This window comes from Dermacentor andersoni, chromosome 5 (assembly GCF_023375885.2).
Source record: "Dermacentor andersoni chromosome 5, qqDerAnde1_hic_scaffold, whole genome shotgun sequence".
NCBI lineage: Eukaryota > Metazoa > Arthropoda > Arachnida > Ixodida > Ixodidae > Dermacentor > Dermacentor andersoni.
In genome coordinates, this window is record NC_092818.1 from 126,503,256 (window position 1) to 126,526,251 (window position 22,996).

The 22,996-nt window shown below is 43.5% G+C and overlaps 1 protein-coding gene and 1 non-coding gene across 4 annotated transcripts in view; both read left to right on the forward strand.

The window, feature by feature from the left end:
- The window catches only part of LOC126531118 (histone acetyltransferase KAT7-like), a 117,823-nt gene extending 102,937 nt beyond the window's left edge, over nt 1–14,886 (forward strand). For all 3 annotated transcript variants that reach the window (XM_050178520.2, XM_050178521.2, XM_050178523.2), the window contains 2 exons: nt 3,789–3,904; nt 9,724–14,886. In XM_050178520.2, coding sequence (XP_050034477.1) covers nt 3,789–3,904; nt 9,724–9,825 — 218 coding nt within the window. In that variant the 3' untranslated portion in view covers nt 9,826–14,886. The remainder of the gene's footprint in view (nt 1–3,788; nt 3,905–9,723) is intronic.
- Nucleotides 14,887–19,438: 4,552 nt separating this feature from the next.
- Nucleotides 19,439–19,511, forward strand: TRNAV-CAC (transfer RNA valine (anticodon CAC)). The gene has a single exon. It is a non-coding gene; the product is annotated as a tRNA-Val (tRNA).
- The last annotated feature ends 3,485 nt before the right edge of the window (nt 19,512–22,996 follow it).

The following is a 22,996-nucleotide window of genomic DNA, read 5'->3' on the forward strand; positions in this document are numbered from 1 at the left end:
TTCTCTCCGTTGTGTGGGCGACTGAAAGCGCATCCTCCCAGCGCGCGGTTACTTTCGGATGGCTGAGCGCGCGGGACCTTCGTCTGCTCATTGGTGCGGTGGCTCAATTCCGATTTATAATACGAGCCGAGCTCGGATTCGGACTCGGACAGAGTCGCATGCGAGGAATAGGGTTCCGCATCGTCAGATTCGGATGTTGAAGGGATTTTATAGTCAGGCTGATGATGATGATGTTTACTAACAGCAGCTGCAGAACACTGAAATGTGCATATAGCATTGACTACGTTATTTGTATAGCAATCATAATCAAAAATAAATTGCTATGTTCATTCCCTGTTATGCTCGTTCCCTGAAACCAAGCCGACACTGGGGGTGCATCACGGCCAGAAAGGTCCGACAGCGAAAGGGTTAAGGATGCCTGCTATACGTAAAGGGCAGAGAAGAAGTGGGCTTGCGCTGTTCTCACCATAGCAGCAGAGGGAACACTGCAAGTCGTGTGCTGTGAAACATCAAGTGAGAGTGGTACAGGTTTAGATAGCTCCCAAGATGCTTCTGTGTGTGCTTCTGTGTGGGGGGCGTTTGCAAGCGTTGCATCATATGGTACTATGAAGTCTGGTCTTTCCACCAAAGATGATGTTGCGGGCTACCTGACATCTCCCTTCCCTCCTCGCTGTGAGGACCCGCTCGAATGGTGGAAGAGCAAAGGCAGCCACCTTCACCCATCCCTTGTAAGGGCAGCCCGCAGGTACCTTTCAGTGCCAGCAACCCAAACAACAAGTGAAAGGTTATTTTCGACAGCGGGTGCCATTGTAACCAACAGAAGGGAGCACCCACTTCCCCAGCATGTGGAGCAACTAGTTTTTCTGCGTGAGAATTTTTGTCTTTCATATTAGTAACTGTAGAAAGGAACACCTTTTACTTCCATGTAGAGCTGTGATTTTTTTTAAGATTTTCTTTCTGTGTTGTAGCCTTGTAAATAGTAGAAGAGAGTGCCTTCTTCACTGCATGTGGAGCTGTTAGTCGTTATGCCATTATTTTTTTACTTGAAATATGTTACCAAATGATTTTCTGTGATGTTTTATACATGTGTTGTAGGTTGTTATCTGTGTGGAAGGGAGCACCTTCTTCTACAACTAGACTATATGCAGAAAATTTTTTACTGTTTAAGATATGTTATCACACGGTTCTCTGTGATGCCTTTGTATGTTGTAACCTCAGAAATAAAGAATTTTTGTATAGAACAACTTTAAACTGTTAAGTTTTGTTCTTCGCACACCTGGCAACTATTCGAATTCGCTTTGAAAGTGTTCGACCTCAATGACTATTTGCTTCGAATTCGCTTTGAACTAAAATATTACTATTTGCACAAGCCTAGTATATAGGGTGCCACGAACAAGTCCCAAGTTGTCAATGCTGCATATTAACGACATCATTGGTACATTTAGATGACATGCCAATTTTTCAATTCTGTTGCACTGCAAGTGCTGCCAGCCTGTGTGGATACAAGGAATTTTTTTTTATTCCATTGTCTCTTGGTTTTTGTTCTACGGCTTCTTTACGCCAGCGTTTAGCAACCGCTCACACATCCGTGCGGATGCGGTGCAGTTTTGGTTTCGTCTTGTGAGCTGTTTCCGTTCATTGCACTCATAGAAACTGCTGTCTGCCTGGTTTCTTATCTCTCAAAGGGTCAGCATTAGATGTTCGCTCTTTTATTGCTCACATGGGGTGTGATTACACCTGTTCACAGGTGGACACTGGCATATACAAACGATACCGCTGTATATGAACGATGCTGCCATGCCTGCGTTTCTTTTCTTGAGACTCACAAAAAGTGATTGCCCCCTCGTTGGCGATGGGACAAAGGATTACTGCAAATTTCTGACTCATTTGGTTTTTCTCATGGGCGCACAACCATAGTGTTTTCTTGCATGAGCTCACATACACAGTTTGATTACACTATAGATGTGCTTGCCGGTTGCTCTTCTGCAAGTGAGTAGAGTGATGATTCCTTTGATGCAGATCTGCCCAACACTGAATCAAAATATAACTAGTGTATGTACTTTTTTATTCTTGTTACAAGTATTTATGCAAGCCCATCTGTATTCAAGAATAAACAATGCATGTTTGCCTATGGAAAATATCTTTTGTCATTTTATGTCCACTCTAAAAAATTGTGGTATTATTTATTCTTTTTCAAAATAGGTCACTCTGAAGATTTTAAATCTGCAATAGAAAAGCTCAACCCTGAGGGTGTGGCATTTGGCAAAAAGAATTGACCCTCAAAGGGTTAAGGCAACAGTAAAAAAGTGAAACATATGCCAAAAAATCTCCCACAAAAAGTGCCTATTTTCAGATTCTCTAGGAACATTTCAAAGCAAAAACAGTAGCTCTCAATGCTTACAACAGTACTTACCCAATTCTAATGCACGGTTTTTCTCCAAGGAACTGTTTGAAAATTGCCTATGTGTAGTGCAATAGAATACGAAGCCAAAACAAAGTTTGCTCCATTTGCAATTGTTGAGGTCGTTTGGTAAATGCAGAACATCAAACGCTCAGTGGATCGTACTGAAGGCAACAGATTGTCATCCATTGATAGCTACAAAGTGCTGTCTCGGAATGAAGACGACGGATATTAGGCATAAATTTCCATTTTGTGAAGGTGAAGTTCGCTGGTTTCATCTTTTGCTGATGCCAGAATAGAACACATGCTACTTTTTTTTTTTTGCTAGAGTGTGGGTGTACGTTAGATTTGTACTTTCTTTAGAGGAGCTCTTATGTCATTTCTATGTTAGTTTTCTACCAGGAATCTATTAAATGTGTGCACATTCAGTTCAGGCTAATGTTAGAATTGGACAGATACTATCCAAAGGAGTGGTGCATTCTGGCATTTCTTCTGTCTCTTGCTTAATTTTTCCTGCTGGACAATTAAACCAGTTTTGTCAGTCTCGTCAGGGCCAAACTAATAGACGTCTACTGTATGAAGTGTACTGTGAGTGTTCATTCACTCTGTATGGTGGTAGTTATTTATTTGTTTAATATTTAAGTTTCTGGCCTCTCAGCACACCTCACGTTATATTCGGGTTTGTGACTAAAACATAATGTGTGTGTGTGTGTGTTGTGTGTGTGTGTGTGTGTGTTGTTTTTAAATTTCTGGTGCTTGTACCTGCAGTGAGCTAAACGACTAGACACCACTGCGATCACTACCGCATACAGAGCCGAGTTCAAACACACGCAATCGTAGATGACTTTGCTGTGTCCGGTTGTGCTGCGTGCACTCCTGAAGTGCGGCCTGTCCAATAACCTAGTTGGCATGGAGGACGATGTCATTCTCACTGGCAGTGACAAAGACATCAGCAGTGACAATTAATAAATTATGCGTTCATTCGTCCTTTCACTGTGTATTTTGCGATGGCAGTTCGCAGTAACAGTGAATAAAGTGCCCTGCGGACATCCATTTTGTGCGTCACTTCTTGTTTCTTTGCAACATCACTTCACGTTATAATAGTGATATAAATTTTATTTTAAAAAATTTTTCTGAGAAACTGAAACTCCCCCTCCCCTCCCCCGCATTATATTCATGGTCACCTTATTTACTTGTATATACAGTATGCTGTGATATGTATGGAAGGATTCCTTTTCAGATGTTGTGGTTTTTGTACTGAGATTATCATTTGCTTTGTAGCTTTCAGATCTGTGTCATCTTTTTTACATTAATCATTCGGAGCAGGGAAATGCCGCCTGCTTTACTGATCCGTGCTAACTTCTCTTCATCATTCCATTTGTTCCAGACCTGAGCCAGGAAACAGCTGTAAGTGCATACGACATTGTCAGCACGTTGCAGTCCTTGGGGATGCTAAAGTACTGGAAAGGAAAGCACCTCGTGCTTAGAAATTACGTTAACACTGTGAGTGCCCATCACCTTGTGTTTATTCCTCCTTTTATTTACTATATTGCATGGTCTGTGATAATCTCTGAAAGTCTTCAGAACCCTCTAAAATCGAAGTGCAATTTCAATACCATGAGTAAACTTAAATATTATGGTGTTTGCTAAAAAATTCTTTAATGTTATTGCCCTTCAAGCTTAGTTAAAGGCCAACTGCAATGAAATTTTCTACCGTATAAAAAGGCCAGTTTTAGATAATTTAGACATGCAGTACCTCTGTGCAAAATCTTACGCTTGAAGTGCAGGTCAATCCATCACAAAGAGCTCGCAAAAATAATGTTTTTCATACCGAAACTCAAAAAAAAAAGAACACCTTCATTATCTCCCGGTGGGAGTCACGTAGTGTGAAGAATATTGAGAATCAGTGCCTATGCTGTCTGCTTTCCTTGCTTGTATTCCGTTCTGGTGTATCAGCAAACACGTTCTGTACATCTGCTATCCACAGGGTTAGTATACTTTGTTATGTGCTTCGTGGGCTGTGTCAGTGCTTTTGCGTGCCCGCAATGTTCTTTTAATGTGAAGTATTTTCCGAGTCCTGCCGGTTTTCTCTACCTGGTTGTCAGTCATTCAACAGCAGGGCCTCGATACGTTCTGCCTCCGCTCGTAGAAAAGAACATTGGGCTGGCCAAGCTAAAGGTGCGGTATAGTCCGGCTTAATGCAAATGCTATCCACGCGAGGCGAAGTTATGCTACATCAGCGAAAATTGGATGTTCTACAGTCTAGCATGTCTGGCGCTAGAATAGAATATGTCCTATCGCATGCCAGAGCAGCTGGAACAGGTTGCATCGCATGCTAGCTTGCATGCTGCAGCATGCTGTTCGGGTTCACGGAAACAAGCGTGTTGCATTTATGCCTTCGACAAACAAAGAAGCGCTCGCTCACTATGCATTTGTCTGCCAGTGCTGCAGCAACAACTCATTGCCACACTGCTGTGGATCACATTTAAAGCACAGGATTAAATTTTAGCAAGCTTAGCGCCTCCGCCATGACGTATCCGACTTCACCTGCCGCTGCCTGGCACACTGGAAGCACCGGACTCGTCGACCGATCAGACCACTATCGACATCTATAGTAGAGGATGATACGTGGCTGAGGCTTGGCACGGCCAGGCTAGAGGGCTCTGTGCTAAATGTATATAAGCTCACAGCCAGACAAGCCGGACTGTGACCGTGATAAAGCTTCGCCCATTATGGTCTGGTGGCACTGCATTCCTGCATTCTGCCGCATCTACACCATGGCCGCCATGTCGTGTTCTCCTTTGTGACATACGTAGCATGCGATTCCTGCTTGTTGCTGGTGCTGTGTCACAAAAAATTTTGTTCGTCTACTTCGACGCGTCCAATGTAGGGATGCACGGAATATCTTGAAGATCATGCACTACCGGAAATGATCACTCGGGAATATGACTTGAATACAATTTACCTTTGAATCTTACCCTTGGTATTTGTCCGCCATTATGGCATATATTACTTATAGCTGCCCTGAGAAAGCGTTTGCCAAGCAAATTTTGATGGGTAAGTGACTGTGCTGTTGAAATGTAGCTTGTGCAGCTTCATCAACTGCAGTTTACATGCTTTGTGCGCATTAGTTGGTCCACATCAAACTTGCCCGCTGCACCCCGGTGCACGCTTTCGCCCTGAAAGCTGGGACAGGAAAGATGCATTCAGCCTTTCTCTACTCAGCGTTGTGTACTGCACAGCCATTGCTCGTGTTCAAGTACGTATTCGAGCACTTTACGGCCACACAATGCGTCGGCATTCTCACAACTCAAAATCACGAGTGCAACAGGGAGAACGCACGCTGAGAAAGATGCCCGTCAGCTCGCAAATGATGAGCAAGCAATGTGCCTGGCTGCCTAGGCGCAGCTGAAAGATCAGCAGTTGCATACGATTCTTCAATATTCGCCATATCTACATCGCTGCCGCTTTGCCGCCAGATGAACACATTTGCGTCGGTGCTATTTAATGGCTGCTAATAACAAAATTAGGCAATTACCAGCCCATCGGCTTTGCCAAGAATACTTTGAGAGTGTACACTAGGCATTCATAGTCAATTCAACCCAAGGGAAATTTCGTTGCAGTTGGCCTTTAATGCTAGTTGAATATGTGGCCTTAAGCTCTGCAAAATTGAAAAGTCAAGCCAACATATACTGGTTGCAGCCTTTGTAATGACTTGTTGTGGCTCACTACGCCCTTTTCCTGTACCTTTCTCATTTTTGTTAAATGCTAAAGAAAGATGTGTGCTTGTTCTTTAAACGTTATTCATTTTTGAATATAATAAATATGATGCAGCTCTAGTACTTGCAAGTCCTCATGAAGCACCAGCAAACAAGACTTGAACTTGCACATTAGCTGTAATTACTGCTCATTACTGATTAAACATTCTGTTTGATATCGACTCGCCTCAAACCTTGAGGTGCTCTCACAGTGACAAAGTGAGTGAGAAGGATTGAGATAAAGTAACGGTAACGTTAAAGGGACACTAAAGGCAAATATTAAGTCAAGCTAAAGAGAAAGTTTAACCTACAAAAATGTCTAAGGCATCAATATTTTCATTTCATTTCATTTTATTACCTTAAAGGCTCCAATAAATGGAGCGTTACATAAGGGGTGGCAAGAATAAAAATACATAGTCACAATAACAGGAAGTTTTTTACATTTTCGATGAACTTGGATGGGCACATAATGACAGCAACGTCGTTAGGAAGGCCGTTCCAGTCTGCAGCTGTGCGAAGAAAAAAAGAATTTAAAAACGTGACAGTGCGTGAGCGTGGACGGGCAACCTGTAGCTGATGGCTGGTGCGGTGAGATATGCGTGTAGGAGGAAGGATATAAGGTGCGATGCGCATAGGGCTATGAAAGAATTTGTGAAATAAAGATAGGCTGGCAATGCGACGACGGAGCGATAAGGGGGATAATGCGGATGCAGTTTTTAAGGAGGAAACGCTGATGTCAAAGGAATATGACGAGTGGATGAAACGAGCGGCGCGATTTTGTACAGATTCAAGATTATTAATTAGGTATGCCTGATGAGGATTCCAAATAGGCGATGCAAATTCTAGTTTTGACCTGACAAATGATTTGTAGGCTAACAATTTTACGTGTTGAGGAGCATGATGCAGATGGCGTTTTAGAAATCCTAACGTCCTGTTCGCGGATGATATTAGGTTAGTAACATGAGGATTCCAGGAAAGATCGCTTGAAAGTGTTACTCCTAAATACTTGTATGAATGAACTAGTTCAACCGGAACTTCAGATATTACATAAGGAAATAGGAGAGAATTACGGCGACGGTGAATGGACAAATATTTACACTTACGCGGGTTAAGTTCCATTAGCCACTCGTTACACCAGTCCTGGACTGCATTAAGATCACTTTGAAGAGAAGATTGGTCAGCGGTAGAAGTAATAACACGATATATCATACAGTCATCCGCGAACATACGTATGCTAGATGTTACGTTTAATGGTAAATCATTTATGTATATTAGGAAAAGTAGCGGGCCGAGCACGGATCCTTGTGGGACGCCTGATGTTACAGAGACTGAATTAGAATTCCTATTATTAATGGTGACGAATTGTGAACGATTAGTCAAGAATTCTTCAATCCACTTCAGTATATTAGGGTCAAAATTTAAGTGGGAAAGCTTTATAAGAAGGCGTTTATGGGGCACTTTGTCAAAGGCTTTAGCAAAATCTAAAAATAATAAGTCAGATTGAAGATTACAATCAAGGTTAGAGTGCAGATCGTGTAAGAAAGCGGCAAGCTGAGTCTCGCAGGAGTAACCACGGCGAAACCCGTGCTGGGCAGGATTAAAAAAGTTGTTCGAGTCGAGAAATGCCATGATGTGAGTATAGATGACGTGTTCCATGATTTTGCAGGGAATACTAGTTAGAGAAATGGGACGGTAATTTAGAGGTGAGTTCTTGTTACCTGATTTGTGGACTGGAACGACCTTCCCTTGTTTCCATTCTTTGGGCAGTTGGCCTGTGAGGAGTGACTGAGTGAATAACATGCACAACAGAGATGAACATGTATCTTTGGTGTTCTGCAGAATCTTAGCGTTGATGTTGTCAATGCCAGCAGAGGATGAAAGCTTTAAGTTTTCTATTAGGGACAAAATCCCTTCTGAAGAAAATACAAGTGAAGGCATTGTCTCCTGAATAATTGCGGGGTTTGGAGAAACAACCGGATCAGTGAACAGAGCTTTACTAAGCGAGAAATTGACGTAAATATAGGACAGCATTTGATATTCTGCTGCAATATTCGAGTACTAGCCTGATGGTACCATAACTCCTCATTATAATTCTGTCACCAGTACTCAACTGCTAATATTAAAAGGATCATTGCACTGCATTAAAAGATGGTAGAAAATGCTCCTTATGCAGTTCTATTCAGTTGTAGAAAAAGGACTCATTGATGTTACCCTTGACAACGACGCATCGGGTGGTCATAAGGTTTAGTCTTCACTGAACCCCGTGCCTTCACATTTTGGTAGTTCCTGTATATAACGTAGTGCTGCACTTGCGTGGCTGGCTCAAGAAGCTCGTACTTAGAGGCAACCACAAGCATGTCATAATCAAGTGACAGCGCCAAGTGAAGCAACAGATAGACCCTGTTGCATCTCACTGTGGGATAGCTATATACATGGGCGCAACATCTAAAGAAAAAAGAAGTTGCTACAAACTTTCATTGTTGTCTGATCAACACATTTGCAGGCCCATAAAAATATCTCAAACCTGCCACGAGGCCAACGTTTTAACCAACAGGGTGCAGTGTTTATTTTTAAAGCGCCCCTTGCCAGGTCTGGCCATTTTGAGCTGACAAACTCAGTGCTTACAATGCGTACTAACGATTGTGTCTGCTAAGTACTACGTCCCTATGCGCAGTGGAAAGAGCTTAAATTTTAAACTAAGTGCTGTTTGCCCTTTTCCTCGCGGACGACACACTCCCAGCAGGAGAGTCAACGTCAGTTGCGCAAGTACACCTACATACATGTCTGTGCTGTGATGTCACACATAGTGACACGTGCCGAGAACAAAACTATGTCATTTTCTACCGTGTTCCAGGGCCGCAATCGTGCTCTTTCATCCTCTCACGCCTGCCTCAGTGCTCGGGATTGTGGCACTGACTTATGCTGCTAATCAGGTGTTCTTATGCAGAGCGCACAAAATTGTCTGCTGCACGAAACGAGACAAATGCAACAGCTCACACACATGACCGTCACAGTACTGCACCACTCAACAAAAACGAGAGAGAGAGAGAGAGAGAGAGAGAGAGAGAGAGAGAGAGAGAGAGAGAGAGAGAGAGAGAGAAAAAATAAAGGGGCCCGTGCCGTATTCGTCATGTGAGAACTCGGGGAAGGAATTTCGCTTGCGAAGGCTAGACGGGCAAGTGGAGAGAGTGTCTATGTTGGCGGTGATGCTCGCTTCCTGAAATCATGGCTACACGGCACTTCAAATCTTTCTATCCCTGCTGTTAATCAACTAATTTGAAAAATACTTGCAGTAGAACACTCCTTAGAAGGCATATAACAACAATGTTCTTTTAAAATAAGCGTTTTCTTAGCAAGAGACATGTGCTGTGGGGTTTCTGAAATGATATTTTAACAGTCTACGTTTACATAATATTTGCCTTTAGTTTCCGTTTAACAAAATCTGCTTTGGGGCTTCTTTGATAGAAATATGCCCAAATTAACTGAAATCTTCATATTGCTGGTTAGACATGAAACATGTGAAGCTCCTTTTCTTTCTTCTTCGTTGCACTTTCTTAAAAGCAGGAGACACCCGAGAGTTCCTCCAAAGTCAAAAAGGTTCGGCACGACCGCACCTTGGACCCCGAGTGCCTCCGGTGGAAGCCATACACTATGCCCAATCGATAGTGCTTTGCCAACCAGTACCAAGCATAGGCCAAAAGCAAGAACACAAAAGCAAGCCAGCCAAGCTGGATGGCATGCACTGGTGTGTGGACGGAAAGCAGCACAAGGCGGAGGATATGGCAAGGAAAATCGAAGCAGGGATGCGGTGGTAGCTCACCACACAAGCTACCTGCCTGCTCAGGCTGCGACTGTCACTGTTGCATGTGTAACTGTGTCTTTGGGACATTCGGGTTCTTGTGCCTGTGGTCTGCACTAATATGTGGTAGTTGCATGCAATTCACAGCAAGTATCCCACCGAAAAATTTTACACGCCTTGCGGTGTACTCTCGTCATGCAATAGTAACCATCTCCATACCTTTGTGCATCCATTCAAATGCACAGTACTTCATGATCAGTAAATCTTCATGCAAACACTATGGAGCACCAAAATGGCATGTGCTGGAGGCTGCCAAAACAGATGGTTCCCTAAAATGGTTATTATTGCGGTGGGACAAAATCACACCTCAAAATCTGCATAGTTTTGTAAAGGATGAGAATGTCTGAGGCTAAAACCAACTAATGTGGTACCCAAGGCCAAGTAGGGGATCCAGCTGTGAATGTTGAAAGGCACAGGTAAAGTCAGTAAGCAGTTCACAACGCAAACTGGTGGTTCTGGCTGCAATTGCTAGCACTACTATTAGTTCAAAACATCTTCAAGAAAGTCAAATGCCTGTGCTTGTGTTCTGCAGGCATACACAGTATCGGTTGTGTGCAGTTTGCAGCACACAAGTGAGGAGTCTTGAAGTTAAAGGTACTAAGAACTGTGGTGCCCAAGGCCAGCAGTTATCACTCGGGGAGAAAATTGTCGATGAAGGACCATAGGTGGCTGGGTGTCAGTGGGAAATTGTAAGTATTAGTCAGCTGATGCTCTTTTCTGTTTAACAGTCACTGAGCGCTAGCTGAGCTGTGCTACTGCTTGTTAATTGTTGTTAGTTTACCAATACCATCAGCTGTTTGCAGCAGAGTGGACAGCACTACCTGCAGATTTTGGTTTCACAGATGTATGTGCCAGCATGTGTGCATGTATGAACGTGTTTGAAGAAATTGGCCCTTTTCCTCAACCTAGTGCAGCTTTAGGCGCTCAGGAGTGGAAAGAAAAGTATCAAAAATAATATCTTGCAGTGAACCCTCTTTTAGGTGAACTTTAAAGGGGCCCTGAAGCACTTTTGAAACATAGTAAAAGAACATTACCAATCTATTAACGAGGCTGCTATCAACATGTGAGCCAAATATTATTGCACAGCATGCAGCAGAAAATTCACAGCCTCGTGTAAAAAGCAGTGAACAGACGCTTGCTCTTGCATCCACAATGTTGTCATCGAAAGCTGATTGAAAGCAGTTGGCTGGCCAACGCTATTGGCTGATTTCGTGGTCGCGAGAATGTTCTCAGTTATACATAATTGCTAATTTTATGTTAAATAAATTAAAAATATATATGCCTGCAATCTCAAAAAGACAGAAAAATCACTTCATCTTTGCACTGTGCATAGTGGTGTCTGCTGCTTGTGGCCTCCAAGATGGCAGCAGTGTGCTGCGTAGCATAGTTCGTGGTCACCATGGTGTGCCGTAATGTGTCCATACACCTCCACAACACTCAACTATTGGCCGGCGCTTTGCCCTTTTGGCTTCTATGTTGCATAGCTTTTCCAGCACACTAGCAGAGGTGAAAAGAAAGAGATAGCCAGGTACCTGTGCGATAACTCCACTTATAGTTGAAGGATTTGAAAGAAATGTTTGTGCCATGAGATTCGTGAGACTATGTACTTTAATAGCGAGGCCACTCTTTGATTGGTTAGAGAATAACTTCAGAGCCCTTTAAGAAACCTTAAATGACATATGTTCATCATCCTATGAAATTATGCTGAATAGAACTGCAGTAGCATCTGAGGGAGGGTAAGATTGTCCACAAACTGTACAGCTTATCAGGAAATTTAACATTACAAAGTTCGGCACAAAAGGTGTTTTACGATGTCAAAGCAGGCTTGTTGTAACTCGTAAGTGTTTTCTACACTGAACATGATACACATACAAGGAAAAGAAGCGGAATGCCTGTTGTCTATTTTGGTTTTCCTGTCCATGTCATCTGTGCTATAAGAAAGTGACCATGAAAAGGGTTCACTGCATTTGCGTGTGTGTTGCTTTGTGGAAAACATCCCCATGTGAATGTATCTTCTGACTGAATGCCCTAGTGAAGTTCCTGAGCGCATGGCGTGGGTGTAGTTCTTCAGCATCTTCTAAAAAGGGCCTGTTTTAACATGCTACCATGTTAAACATGTTTTACTACCTACAGTACTGCGGCTGCCTATGCAAGATGCCTGACTTCGTGGCACACTAGTAGCCAGTATGATTTCCATATGCATTTCACATCTACTAGAGGTTCTGATAGCAGAAGGGCAGTAAAGGGGTTAAAATACCTTTTCACATGCCACGAAAGTAAACTGCTTAGGCAGCCACAAAAAGCAACCTGTAGACAAAAAGCTTTACTGTAGACTCTCTCATTTGCGTAGTGCTGTTGAGGACTTTATCTCAGGCATGCACCTACTATCCATTCCTAGCATGTTTTTATTTTACAGTTCTAAAACATGAAGCAAGCCCATTTTTATTCATATCTTTCTTTTTTTTTTATGCGTGTCAAGGCCCAACTCTATGGAGCACTTCATTCAACCTGGTATCACATCTTTCAGCATTTCCACACAGCTGATTGTTAATCATTTTTGTAGTTGGTCCTCCCGTATCACCGTCACTTGATAAACAGAAAATGTTTGTGTGCTCCCATCTTGTTGCAGCTGCCAGTTTAGGTTGGCTAGTGCATTGCTATGTGATTAAATGCAAGTTCGGCATATTCAAATGAAGGAAGAATGCTCCACTTAGTTGGCGCCTAGCACTTTCTAAGAAAATGTACCTGTTAAGTTGCTAGCCATGCTCATTTTGTGTTCATTTGCTCTAACCACGTCTTCTCATTCTCATGCCGATCTGAAGTGTCAGCATTAACAGAAGAACTAAGGCATTCCTGGTGAATTTGTGTATATAGGAAGAAGAAAAAGTCTGCATGAATAGCAACATGGATGGCATGCTTTCCTTGATCTGGCAATGCGGAATTCTGCTCATGGAACCAACCGCACATATCAAATGGTTTTTAAGCCTGCAAAATTATTGGGCAACTGCGCTCATATCATTTGTAATAGTATGATTTTGGTAGTGGACATAGTGCGATTCTGGTGCACAGTGATTGTCTGCAGCCGTCCTGCACAGTTTCTTCATGTGATCAAATACTGTTTTCGTGTCTCTCCTTTTTTTTTCCTTTTTTTTGACTCTCTGATCAGCAAGACTGCAAAAGGACAGTTCTCTTTATGCTTTTGTGGCTTACTTGGGCTCTGTGGTGAAGTTCCACGAGTTGAATGTGAAGTCTATACTACGCTCTCACATGTACTACATGTGAGGTCCATTTTAATGTAATTGATGTAGTTACTTGCCAGAGTACTGCTCATGTTGTTTTAGATGCATTTGCAATGAAAATTCCATATTGAATGCACTACAGAGGCCTCTGCATATATTTGACTGCAAGCACACTTTGTAGAGCCCAGCTGATTTCCCTGCTTGCTATTACTGGGCTTTGAGTATCTGTTTTTGTACACGAGACGCGTCTTTAGTGGGCAACAAGTGTTATCAAGAATTTGCCCTGTTGGATCCACTTAGCATCGTTGCTAATGTGTTTACCTTTCTTTGGTTCACACACTGTAATAGCTTTCCTCTCTTTTATGTGGTATCTTAGCATTACTGCGGCTTTAAAGTGGTGAATATGTGTGGACTGGAGCATACATACTGTGAAGGTTTAAAGGCCAACTGCAACATAATTTTGCTTTGGCTAAATTTGTTATAAATGAGCACTAAACCAGTGCTTACAAAGCTGCAGAGCTGGGAATCTTATAGTTTTTTTTCTTTTTGCCTGCTTGTTTGTTTGTTAGCAGCCTACAGCACCTAAGCAGATGATGCATGCACCTGGCGGTATCTTTACGATGCAAATCCCAGTCCCAGTACGCCTCTTGGGAGATATTTCAGCACGTCATGTGCACCGGACATTGCCATATGTCATGACGCCTCGAGAACCACAGTGACCGATCAGAGCACATGCTAGTCAGAACATCTCCACAGCGAGAGTGCTCGTCACAGCACCCTGCAGCAGCGTGGCCTTGGAGATTGCACAGGTGCGCAGTTGCAATCTCGTAGGTCATGCTGATGCACCGTGCATAAGGTCATTCATCACTTCCAGCAAGCTGTAATGGCGCTTCTTTTATTTCTTATTTTTTTCTTCCAGTTTCATTATTAAAAATGGCTGGTTCTGCGAGCTTTTCGCAACTTGCACTCGTATTTCAAGAGTGAAATATTGAATGGATGCTTTTCTACATCTACATTTCCGTAAACTAGGATTTTTATGCGGTCCAAAATGTTTTTGCAGTTGGCTGTTAACTGTGTCCAGATGCTGTAGTTTTGGAGCTCTTCATAAAACTGCAAGTTTGAATACTGCAAATGAAGTGCTATGCAGGCACCCTTTGGTGATATACATACATTCAATCAATTCACATGAAACTACGTGGAACTGACCACCTGAAGCAGCATTTACAGCATGCAACCTGCTGATCTGAACTGGACATGGTAGTGCTGTTTAGAAAGATGAACTGAATATGGATGTAGCAGTGCAGTTCAGGAAGATGACCATTGTTCAAGTAGCCCTGTGCAATTCATTCCCACCCTCTTATTTCTTTGTGTGTAGCAGATACCTTTTTCTGTATTTTGTTTGTGTTCATGTGTGTGTGTGATTGACTGACTGCAAAACAGTACCTTGTTGTATCATCACTGGTTTGATGAGTTTAGTTGCTCTTGTGTTCGTGTGCCAAGGCTGTTTAAAAAAATTGATGAGGTGGCCACCTAAGAGGAAGTTTTTATTCATTCCTGAATGTGTTGTTTTAGAGATGAAATGTTTTAATGAGATTTATGTATTGGAATAAAGAACGTTTTTAAGTCAGACTCTTAATTGCATAAGCTCTTAAGTGGCAGAAAGCTGCATATTATTTTGAACATTGTAATTTTGTTTTCTCTAGGGCATAAAAAAATAGTGGCAACCATATCATGGACCAACAACAATCCCGCTTTGTGTAATGTCTGCTGAAAGTGAGGGGCAACCTAGAGCACTGCATGGGTTTTTTTTTTTTTTATTTATTTTATTTTTTGTGGCCCGGGCCTGGTCCACTCCTGAAAGTACCATGGGTGCCATGCACTAGTCTGCCTGAGCCCAGCCTAGTAACTTCAAACTGGCCCGTACCCAGCCCTAGTCTATACTCATACCAGTTTGGTCCTGTTCTGTTCGAACCATTGCCCTTGAGCCTAAACAAAGCATGTTCGAGATCTCAGTTATTGGGAAGCCAGCCAAACACAGATTACTTGTAAGAGGCAGATTTCATTGTCTCAGGTTTACCGTTGGAGTTGCAGCTGGAAAAAAAAAAATTAACGAAAAAGCTTCATCCTCCATTCACCATGCTTGTGCGTTAAAGTGTGATATGCATGCTTGTACTACCTTAGAAATAGTTGTGCGGCAACATATAGTGAAGGTATAATGAATGCTCATGTACTAACCAAAGCCATTGCATTTCACTTTTAAATATAGAATAACCATTGCAATGTACAGTAAAAGAACTTGAGCCAAAAGCTGCAGGAACATAAATTTAGATACACTGGTCATTTGGCTTTCGGAATACCATATACACTGCCGCTAGAGCCTCTTCTGGCTCCATTAAATAGAAATTGGTGACGCGCAAGGGAACGCTCATGGGCAAACATATTATCACACGGATATGCAATTTTGATTGTCTCATGGCTTTGTTTTATTGGTATCAATCTTTCATTGGACATTTTAGGCATCCATAATTCCTAATATGAGTTAATTTGGACTCCCAAATTTTGTTTCATTATGTAGGGTGTTAAGCATGGTGCATGTACAGTGGAGTCCACTGCTGTGTAGAGCGCGCGAGCAGCCAGCTTTGCTGTGTAGATAGACACCTGGCAGGAGTAGTTGGGTCCGAGATAGTGTGCCCAGGAGCATGTGCGATCTATACAGACGTGCAGAACTGCTTTTGACGAGTGGCGACGTTGAAAATCTCCTTTGTTTAGCCTAATACACCTGTCGCATGGGCGCTCAAAAGTATTTTGAGCAAAAAGATTTCTGCCGAAAAAGAGTTTCACCTGCAAACACACGACAGGGAGCGATCTCTTTTTCAGAAGGGGTCTTTTCTGAAAGCGGAGTTCATTTATCTCTTTTACGGCTGAAAAGGAGTTGCCCCGAAACCAGCGGGTGCCAGAAATTATTATATATTGAAGAAAATTAGCAAATGTGTATTTTTCTGTGCCTAGGTTCATCAAAAAGTACTTTTGTCTTGCAGAATGTGTAGTAAATCCAGAAATGCTAGTTCTCTTCTATACTCTCATAAGCAGGTCGAATGGGTCAAGGATGTCACGTGATGACGCTTACACACGCGCGCCACGTTGACGTTTCTTAAACTGGTGGTGTTAAATTTATTTGAAAAAACATGTAATACAATAAGCTTGCGCTTCATATTTCGAAACACGTCAGTTTATTTTGGCCGATTTTGTTTCGAACGCTAGTGCCTAGCTTTCGGTAGCATGTCCAGAAGAAAACACTTGTCTGTGCCGCGTGTCTGCTACGCAAAATTCTTCATAAAAAATACTTTCAACTTGGTGCAAGACAGCTTACGTAAAAGAGTTTTGGCATGCTTTGGCATAGAATGAAGAACCAGCTTTCTGGCTAGTTATGTAGTGCAGGACCGTTTTGCCGGCACCGCAACATGTAGTATGGGGCTGACGTGCTGGAGTTTTGAACGCTTAGTGGCGCGACCTGGCACCGGTCAACGAAGTTGGCTGGGTAGTATGGAAAATACACCGTCGCGTTGAGCAACACGGGTCTCGCTTATTTTATGCTTTATTTTGAGTTTTGTGCATAGTTCTTGCACTCTGAAAGTGTTCGACGCATACGCACGACATTGTGCACTAGCGAATGCAGCACAGGTCATGGAATGCAGGCGCTTGTCCGACAAACTGTGCTGAAAGTGGGCGGACCTGCCGAGTTGTAGTAAACTCCAGAATAATATGTGAGGCTGTGCCGAGCAGCACGCTGTCCCCAACCATCGTCACCACTGTTATTGAGGCATGGTGAATTGTCGTGAGGGTCATCGGCCTGACATGCTGGAATTTTCAACTCTGTGCAACGACTTGGTGGTGAGCTACAATATCAGCTGGGTAATATACAAGTTGCAGCTCTCCGTATTAAGTTATGCTGTCACCAGGCTGTATACAGACGGTCTCGCTTGCTTTGTGTCTGAATTCAGTTTTCATTTGTTGCTTTATTTTGGTGTTTAGCTATCGGAAAAGGCACCTGTGTTCGCTGAGAGTAGCCTGTGGATCATCTCGTCGAGAGTGCGCCCTATTTTAGCTTAACCATGAAAAATGCAGTCGTCTCTAAAAGTGCATGCAGATGGATGGATGCAAAACTTTAATGAAGGTCCTGAGGTACGCAACTCAGCGCGCTGCAGGCCGCTCCCACGTTGGGACAGTCAGGCCATGCCCGACCGCCGCATCGTGGGCCCGATTTTTTTTTATGAAAAAACTGCCACGCACCAGAATTTATAGGACCTAAAACAATTTCTTATGGTGAAGTGGCCCACCTAATTAAGCGGAAGTTCACATAGAGTGGTTGAAACTGTTTCAGAATGTGTTGCTGAGAGAACTTGCGAAAGAAAATTGATAGACTGACGTGGCAAAGTCAGTTGCAGCAATAAGATGGGAAACTGTACATAAAATGTGTTTAAACAGCCGACGTCACATTATATGTTACTGTAAGGAAATTAATTACCATAAACGAAACTGTTACTGCGGCATCGTTCTTCCGAAAAAAAAAAGCTATTGCGCGTCAGCGCTATACCTACAGACACTCAGTCACAGTATTTACTGATTGCCAGGTCTGGAAATGTGCTATTGCGGCGTAAGCATGCATGTAGCCGGCAGTCTCAGCGTCGACACATACCAGAACCGCTCAAGCTGAGTTACGGTGCTAACGCCAGCATGATAGTTTCATTCGATGACTAATTCATTGTTATTGGCCAACGGTTCTGAGTTGGTGCACCTGCTTAAGCAAATAGGCACATATTGCAGCAGTCTGCCGCTGCAGCTTGGCATCGCGCGACTTGAGCAGCATACGCACGGATGCGGCAGTGCACCGACACGGCGTCTGCTGCTACTTGTGCGCAGTGCAGGCATTGTATCGGCACAGCGCTTTGCTTCCTTGGCGACGGAAGGCGTGCGACAAAGTCTCCCATGCATACTGCGGCGCAGCTGAGACGACCAGATATGCCGCGGCGCCATGCATTCAGGGCATCGCGTTTTGTACTACCTGAAACCTAAAAACGCGGCATAGAGGGCTCTGTTAACCGGCGTTTCCGAAGCGCCTGGGTAGCCCGTCAAGCCTCTACCCGCAGTTCGAACTCGCAACTTCAGTACCCCGAAAGCTAAAAAACGACAGTATGACTTCATGGTATGACAGAAACTACTGCCAGGGCAATGCCTCCTTTACTAGATGCCGGCCGCGTGAGCCGAGAAGCTGGTTCCTGTCCCTCTCCTTTTCACTCTTCCCCACCCGGGTTAACCCGGGTCGGCTGCGAGCGCTAGCTGCGGTGGCCGCTGCAAACCTAAATTACATAGCCCTGCCTCCGAGATTTTAGCGGCGTCTGTTGCGATCCCGGAGGCACGACCCGCGGTCTCTCGTAAAGCCATTGGTCGAGCGCGCAGCAGCCTAGTAATCGTCACTTCCTCCGCAACAGAAAGTGGGTCTTTAGTGGGTCGGCTGCGAGCGCCGTCTCTCCGCTACTACCCTGAACTACGGGAACCTCCGCTCCAATGGGACGACTAGCGACGCGGCAGGCATCTAGTAAAGGAGGATGGATGGATGGATGGATGGATGGATGGATGTTATGAGCGTCCCCTTTGGAACTGGGTGGTGGCTTGCGCCACCAAGCTCTTGCTACTATGCTGCCTAATATCCTACCTAGGTTAACCAATGAAGAAAAAAAAAACACTATGAACTACCACGTCCAAATTTTCTGATCCCCTATTGCGAACTGTGCTTTTGTACGTCTCCGTCTTTTGTCGTTTCCCTACTTTTCTTCCACCAATCCTCCAATCGCCTCTTACTGATGTCTATTGCGGACCTGTTTGCTTTACGACTGCTCCCGCTGAACCCAAGGGCTTCAAGGAGGCCAGTGGTGCCTAAATCGACCGCTGGGTACACGTCTTCACATTCTAATAAAATATGCTCCGTCGTTTCCCTAGCTTTACCGCAGCAAGCGCATGCTTCTTCTTCCTTCTTATATCTCGCTTTATAGGTATAGGTATTATATATGTCGCTTTATAGGCATTGGCCAGGGCAGCGCCGCCTCTATTGGCCAAGAAATGCTTAATGCAACCATGCTGAAACATCTTTAAAACATGTTTGAACATGTCGCCGAGCGCGCTTGTTTCCGTGGTGTAGTGGTTATCACGTGCGCCTCACACGCGCAAGGTCCCCGGTTCGATCCCGGGCGGAAACAGTTGTTTTTTTTTTTCACTTGTTATTGCCGTTTATATTTTTAGCGAACCTATACGTGTGCACGCTTGCGCAAAGTACATCTCAATCAGTGAAGCCCTTCTTGCGCAACAAAGCAAAAAAAACGTAGCCCTTTTTTTTTTTTTTTTTTTTACTATGACGCCGCGTTGTGCGCAACTGCTGCCAAATATTTCTACAAATCAGGCTGTAAGAGCAAGAACAAAAAATATCTGGGCAAAATTTATGAAGTGAACGTGCGCGCTGCATTGGCAGCAGGAAATTACTGAAGCTGTAACGACCGACTGACTGTGGTGTTTTTTACAGCCAACACAGCTGTTAAAAGCTGTGCCAAAGGGAAACACACATATAGACGCACAGACACATCACAGACACAAGAAAAACCGGGAGGGGCATGGTGTGGCAAAACCGATGTGCATCTGTCAATGTTGCCAAGGACTGCGGCCGAGTGAAGCTAGCGGCTATATTTGGAGGAATAAAGCCCGGATTTACCCTTAGAGTTCGCGGACTACGCCCAGGACTTTTACGAGACCTCCACCACAGTTCGTACAATGGAAAACCACACCTTGCAGGTTCATCCGACAGTATTAAGACAGAGAGAACCGCTGTCACATCTACTTTTCAACATGGCCATTAAGAAATGGCTGGCGACTTGTGACAAGAACATGCGAGGAGCTACCCAAAAGTTCTGGGAAATTGAAAAGCGCGGGCTCATTGAGTATGGTACATATTTCCGCCGCTAGATGTGGCTAGTAGTAGGCCTTGCGAGCCTTGCGTAGGCTTTGCGGATGAGTGGGTTAGGGTCCCTAGTATTGTTTTGCGAAGTTTTGTTTTGCAACACCATGTTTCACTGATTTGGCACATTTCTTAGCAACGAATATAGCAGACTTCAAGGAGCAAGGGATTTGCATCAAGTTTTGTTTTAAATTTTGCGAAACTGCGGAATAAACTCGTCGTATGCTAGAGGATACTTTTGGAGTCGACGCCAAACACTGAAAAAATAACATATACAAGAGTCGAAGAAAAACTTGGCAAGCGGCCAAGTAAAAAGAGGGAATACAGTGAGCTTCTAAGTGTAATAACGACAGAAATACGTAAAGAGAAACAACATGTTCGTTGGAAAGGAAGAAAGAAACCGAAAAGCTAGTGGAACAAGGAGATGCGAGAAGCGATCGGGGGGGGGGGGGGGGGGGGGCGAACGACAGAAAGTATCCCGAGAGCACAGGCAGGCAAAAAAAAAAAAAAAACGGACTTACCTCAGGAGTAGCCAGTAAATGGGAAATGTATCGGGAGAAAAAGTCTATGGTTCAAATACAGGTGCAAGCAAAGATAAAACCTGAATGTGAACGTTGGTTTTCAGAAATACGTGAGAAAAAGAAGGCCGCACCTAGAATATTTTGAAACCACATAAAATTATATTAGGCAGGCAGTCAACAAAAATACAACAACATATCCTAGACGAAGATGGAAACAAACTGGAAGGGGGAGTGGCATTAAATTGCATCCGAAAAACAACAGCCAAATATCTTTCCAAGGCAATGACGAGGTTGTGTTTGAAGCAAAAAAAGAGTATGAAAGAGAACCAGACGGAAAATGAGCTGGTGCTGACAAATTTCAACTGGAAGAAAGCCGAAGAGGAAATTCCTAAGCGCATAGCCACAGGCTAGACGAGGATCCCGTTAGGCTGATTAATGAACTAGGACCAAAAAGTAAGTAAGCTCTGGTGAAAACAGTGGAAAAAACTTTAAAAGGTAGACGAATACCATAAAGAATTAATTGGCGACAAAGTAGAATGAATTTAATTTATAAATTTAAGGTTGAGGAAGACTTCACTTGTATAGACCGTTGACCATTACATCGGTAATAATGCAGGCAATCAAATTAAAGCTGCAAGCATGGGCAGAGAATAATGGCATTTTGGGAGCACTTCAGAATGGCTTCAGAATAGGTAGGCATTTGTATGATACCTTATCTGTTCTTACTAAGTGTATTTAAATATCAAAAGCGGAAAGTAGACCCTTATATGTGACTTTTTTATAACATTACAGGAGTGTATGACAACGTAGATCGCAACATTTTGTGGGATATTCTAGAAGGGGAAGGCTTAGGTGACGATTCTCTACAGCTTTTGAGATAGCTTTATCTAGAAAATACCGTTTGCGTTGAATGGGAAGGGATGAGGAGCGAGGAAACACTTGATATCAGCAAGGAACTGAGGCAGGGCTGCCTTTTATCCTCACTGGTGTTTATGATGTACATGGTGAGGATGGAGAGGGCGCTAGGAGGAAGTAATATCGGATTTAATCTCTCATACAGACAGGCGGGTACAATAGTAGAGCAGCAGCTTCCAGGTTTTTTTTTTTTTTTTCAGGTGTTACTAGCTAACAAGCAAAGTGATTTGCAACGTCTGGCTAATATCTGTGGACAGCTAGGATGGTGAGAATTTAGGTTTGAAATTTAGCGTTAGAAAAGGGCCAGGAAATACCTTGGGCAAAAGAATATAAATACCTTGGTATATGGATAAACGAAGGCAACAGATATATAGAAACACAGGAAAAAACAATAACAGTAAAGTGGAAGAGAAATACAGCCACAACAAAACACAGAGCGCAATGGGGATACAATTGGTACAAGGTGCTCCGGGGTATGTGGAAAGGTGTAATGCCTCCAGGACTTTTGAAAATGCGGTTGTTTGCTTCAAATCAGGGGTACAATCAGGACTCGATGGCAACCAAAGGTCAGTGGGACGCCTCGCATTGGGTGCTCGCGGGAAGACTACAATTAAATGAAGCTGTGCAGGGTGATATAGGCCGGACAAGTTTTGAAGTGAGGGAAGGTCACAGTAAAATTGATCATGAAGAACGACTGAGGAATATGGAAGAAAGTAAATGGGTTGAGAGAGTGTTGAGGTATTTGTACAGGAAAAACATTGATTCACAATGGAGAAAAAGAACTAGGAAGCTTACCGGCATATGCGGCCTGTAGGGTGAGCGACACAGCAAGGAACGTCAAGCGGAAAGTCAGAGAGGCTGAAATAATCTCATGGATGGTGGCAATGGAAAAGAAACCTGCCATGATTGACTACTTAAGAGGAAAAAACGAAATCAGGAAAGAAACAATTTATGATAACTTAAAGGGAAGCTCATTACTTTTTGAAGCGAGATCAGGATGCCTTAGGACACGCACCTATAAAGCGATATATAAGAAGGAAGAAGAAGCATGTGCTTTCTGCGGTAAAGCTAGGGAAACGATGGAACTCATCCATCGATTTAGGCTCGGTGTGGCGTGCACTCACCGATCGATGCCTTCACAAGATTGGATAAGAACGGGACTCTGACTGTAGCGTCTGTCAAACTCCCAAGACAATAGCTCACCTACTTTGCTTGTGCCCTCAATATGCGGCCATGCGAAGAACACTTAAGGCTAGCGCTGACCGCTTGGACTGCTGCCCCTCTTCGGAAGAAAAGATTT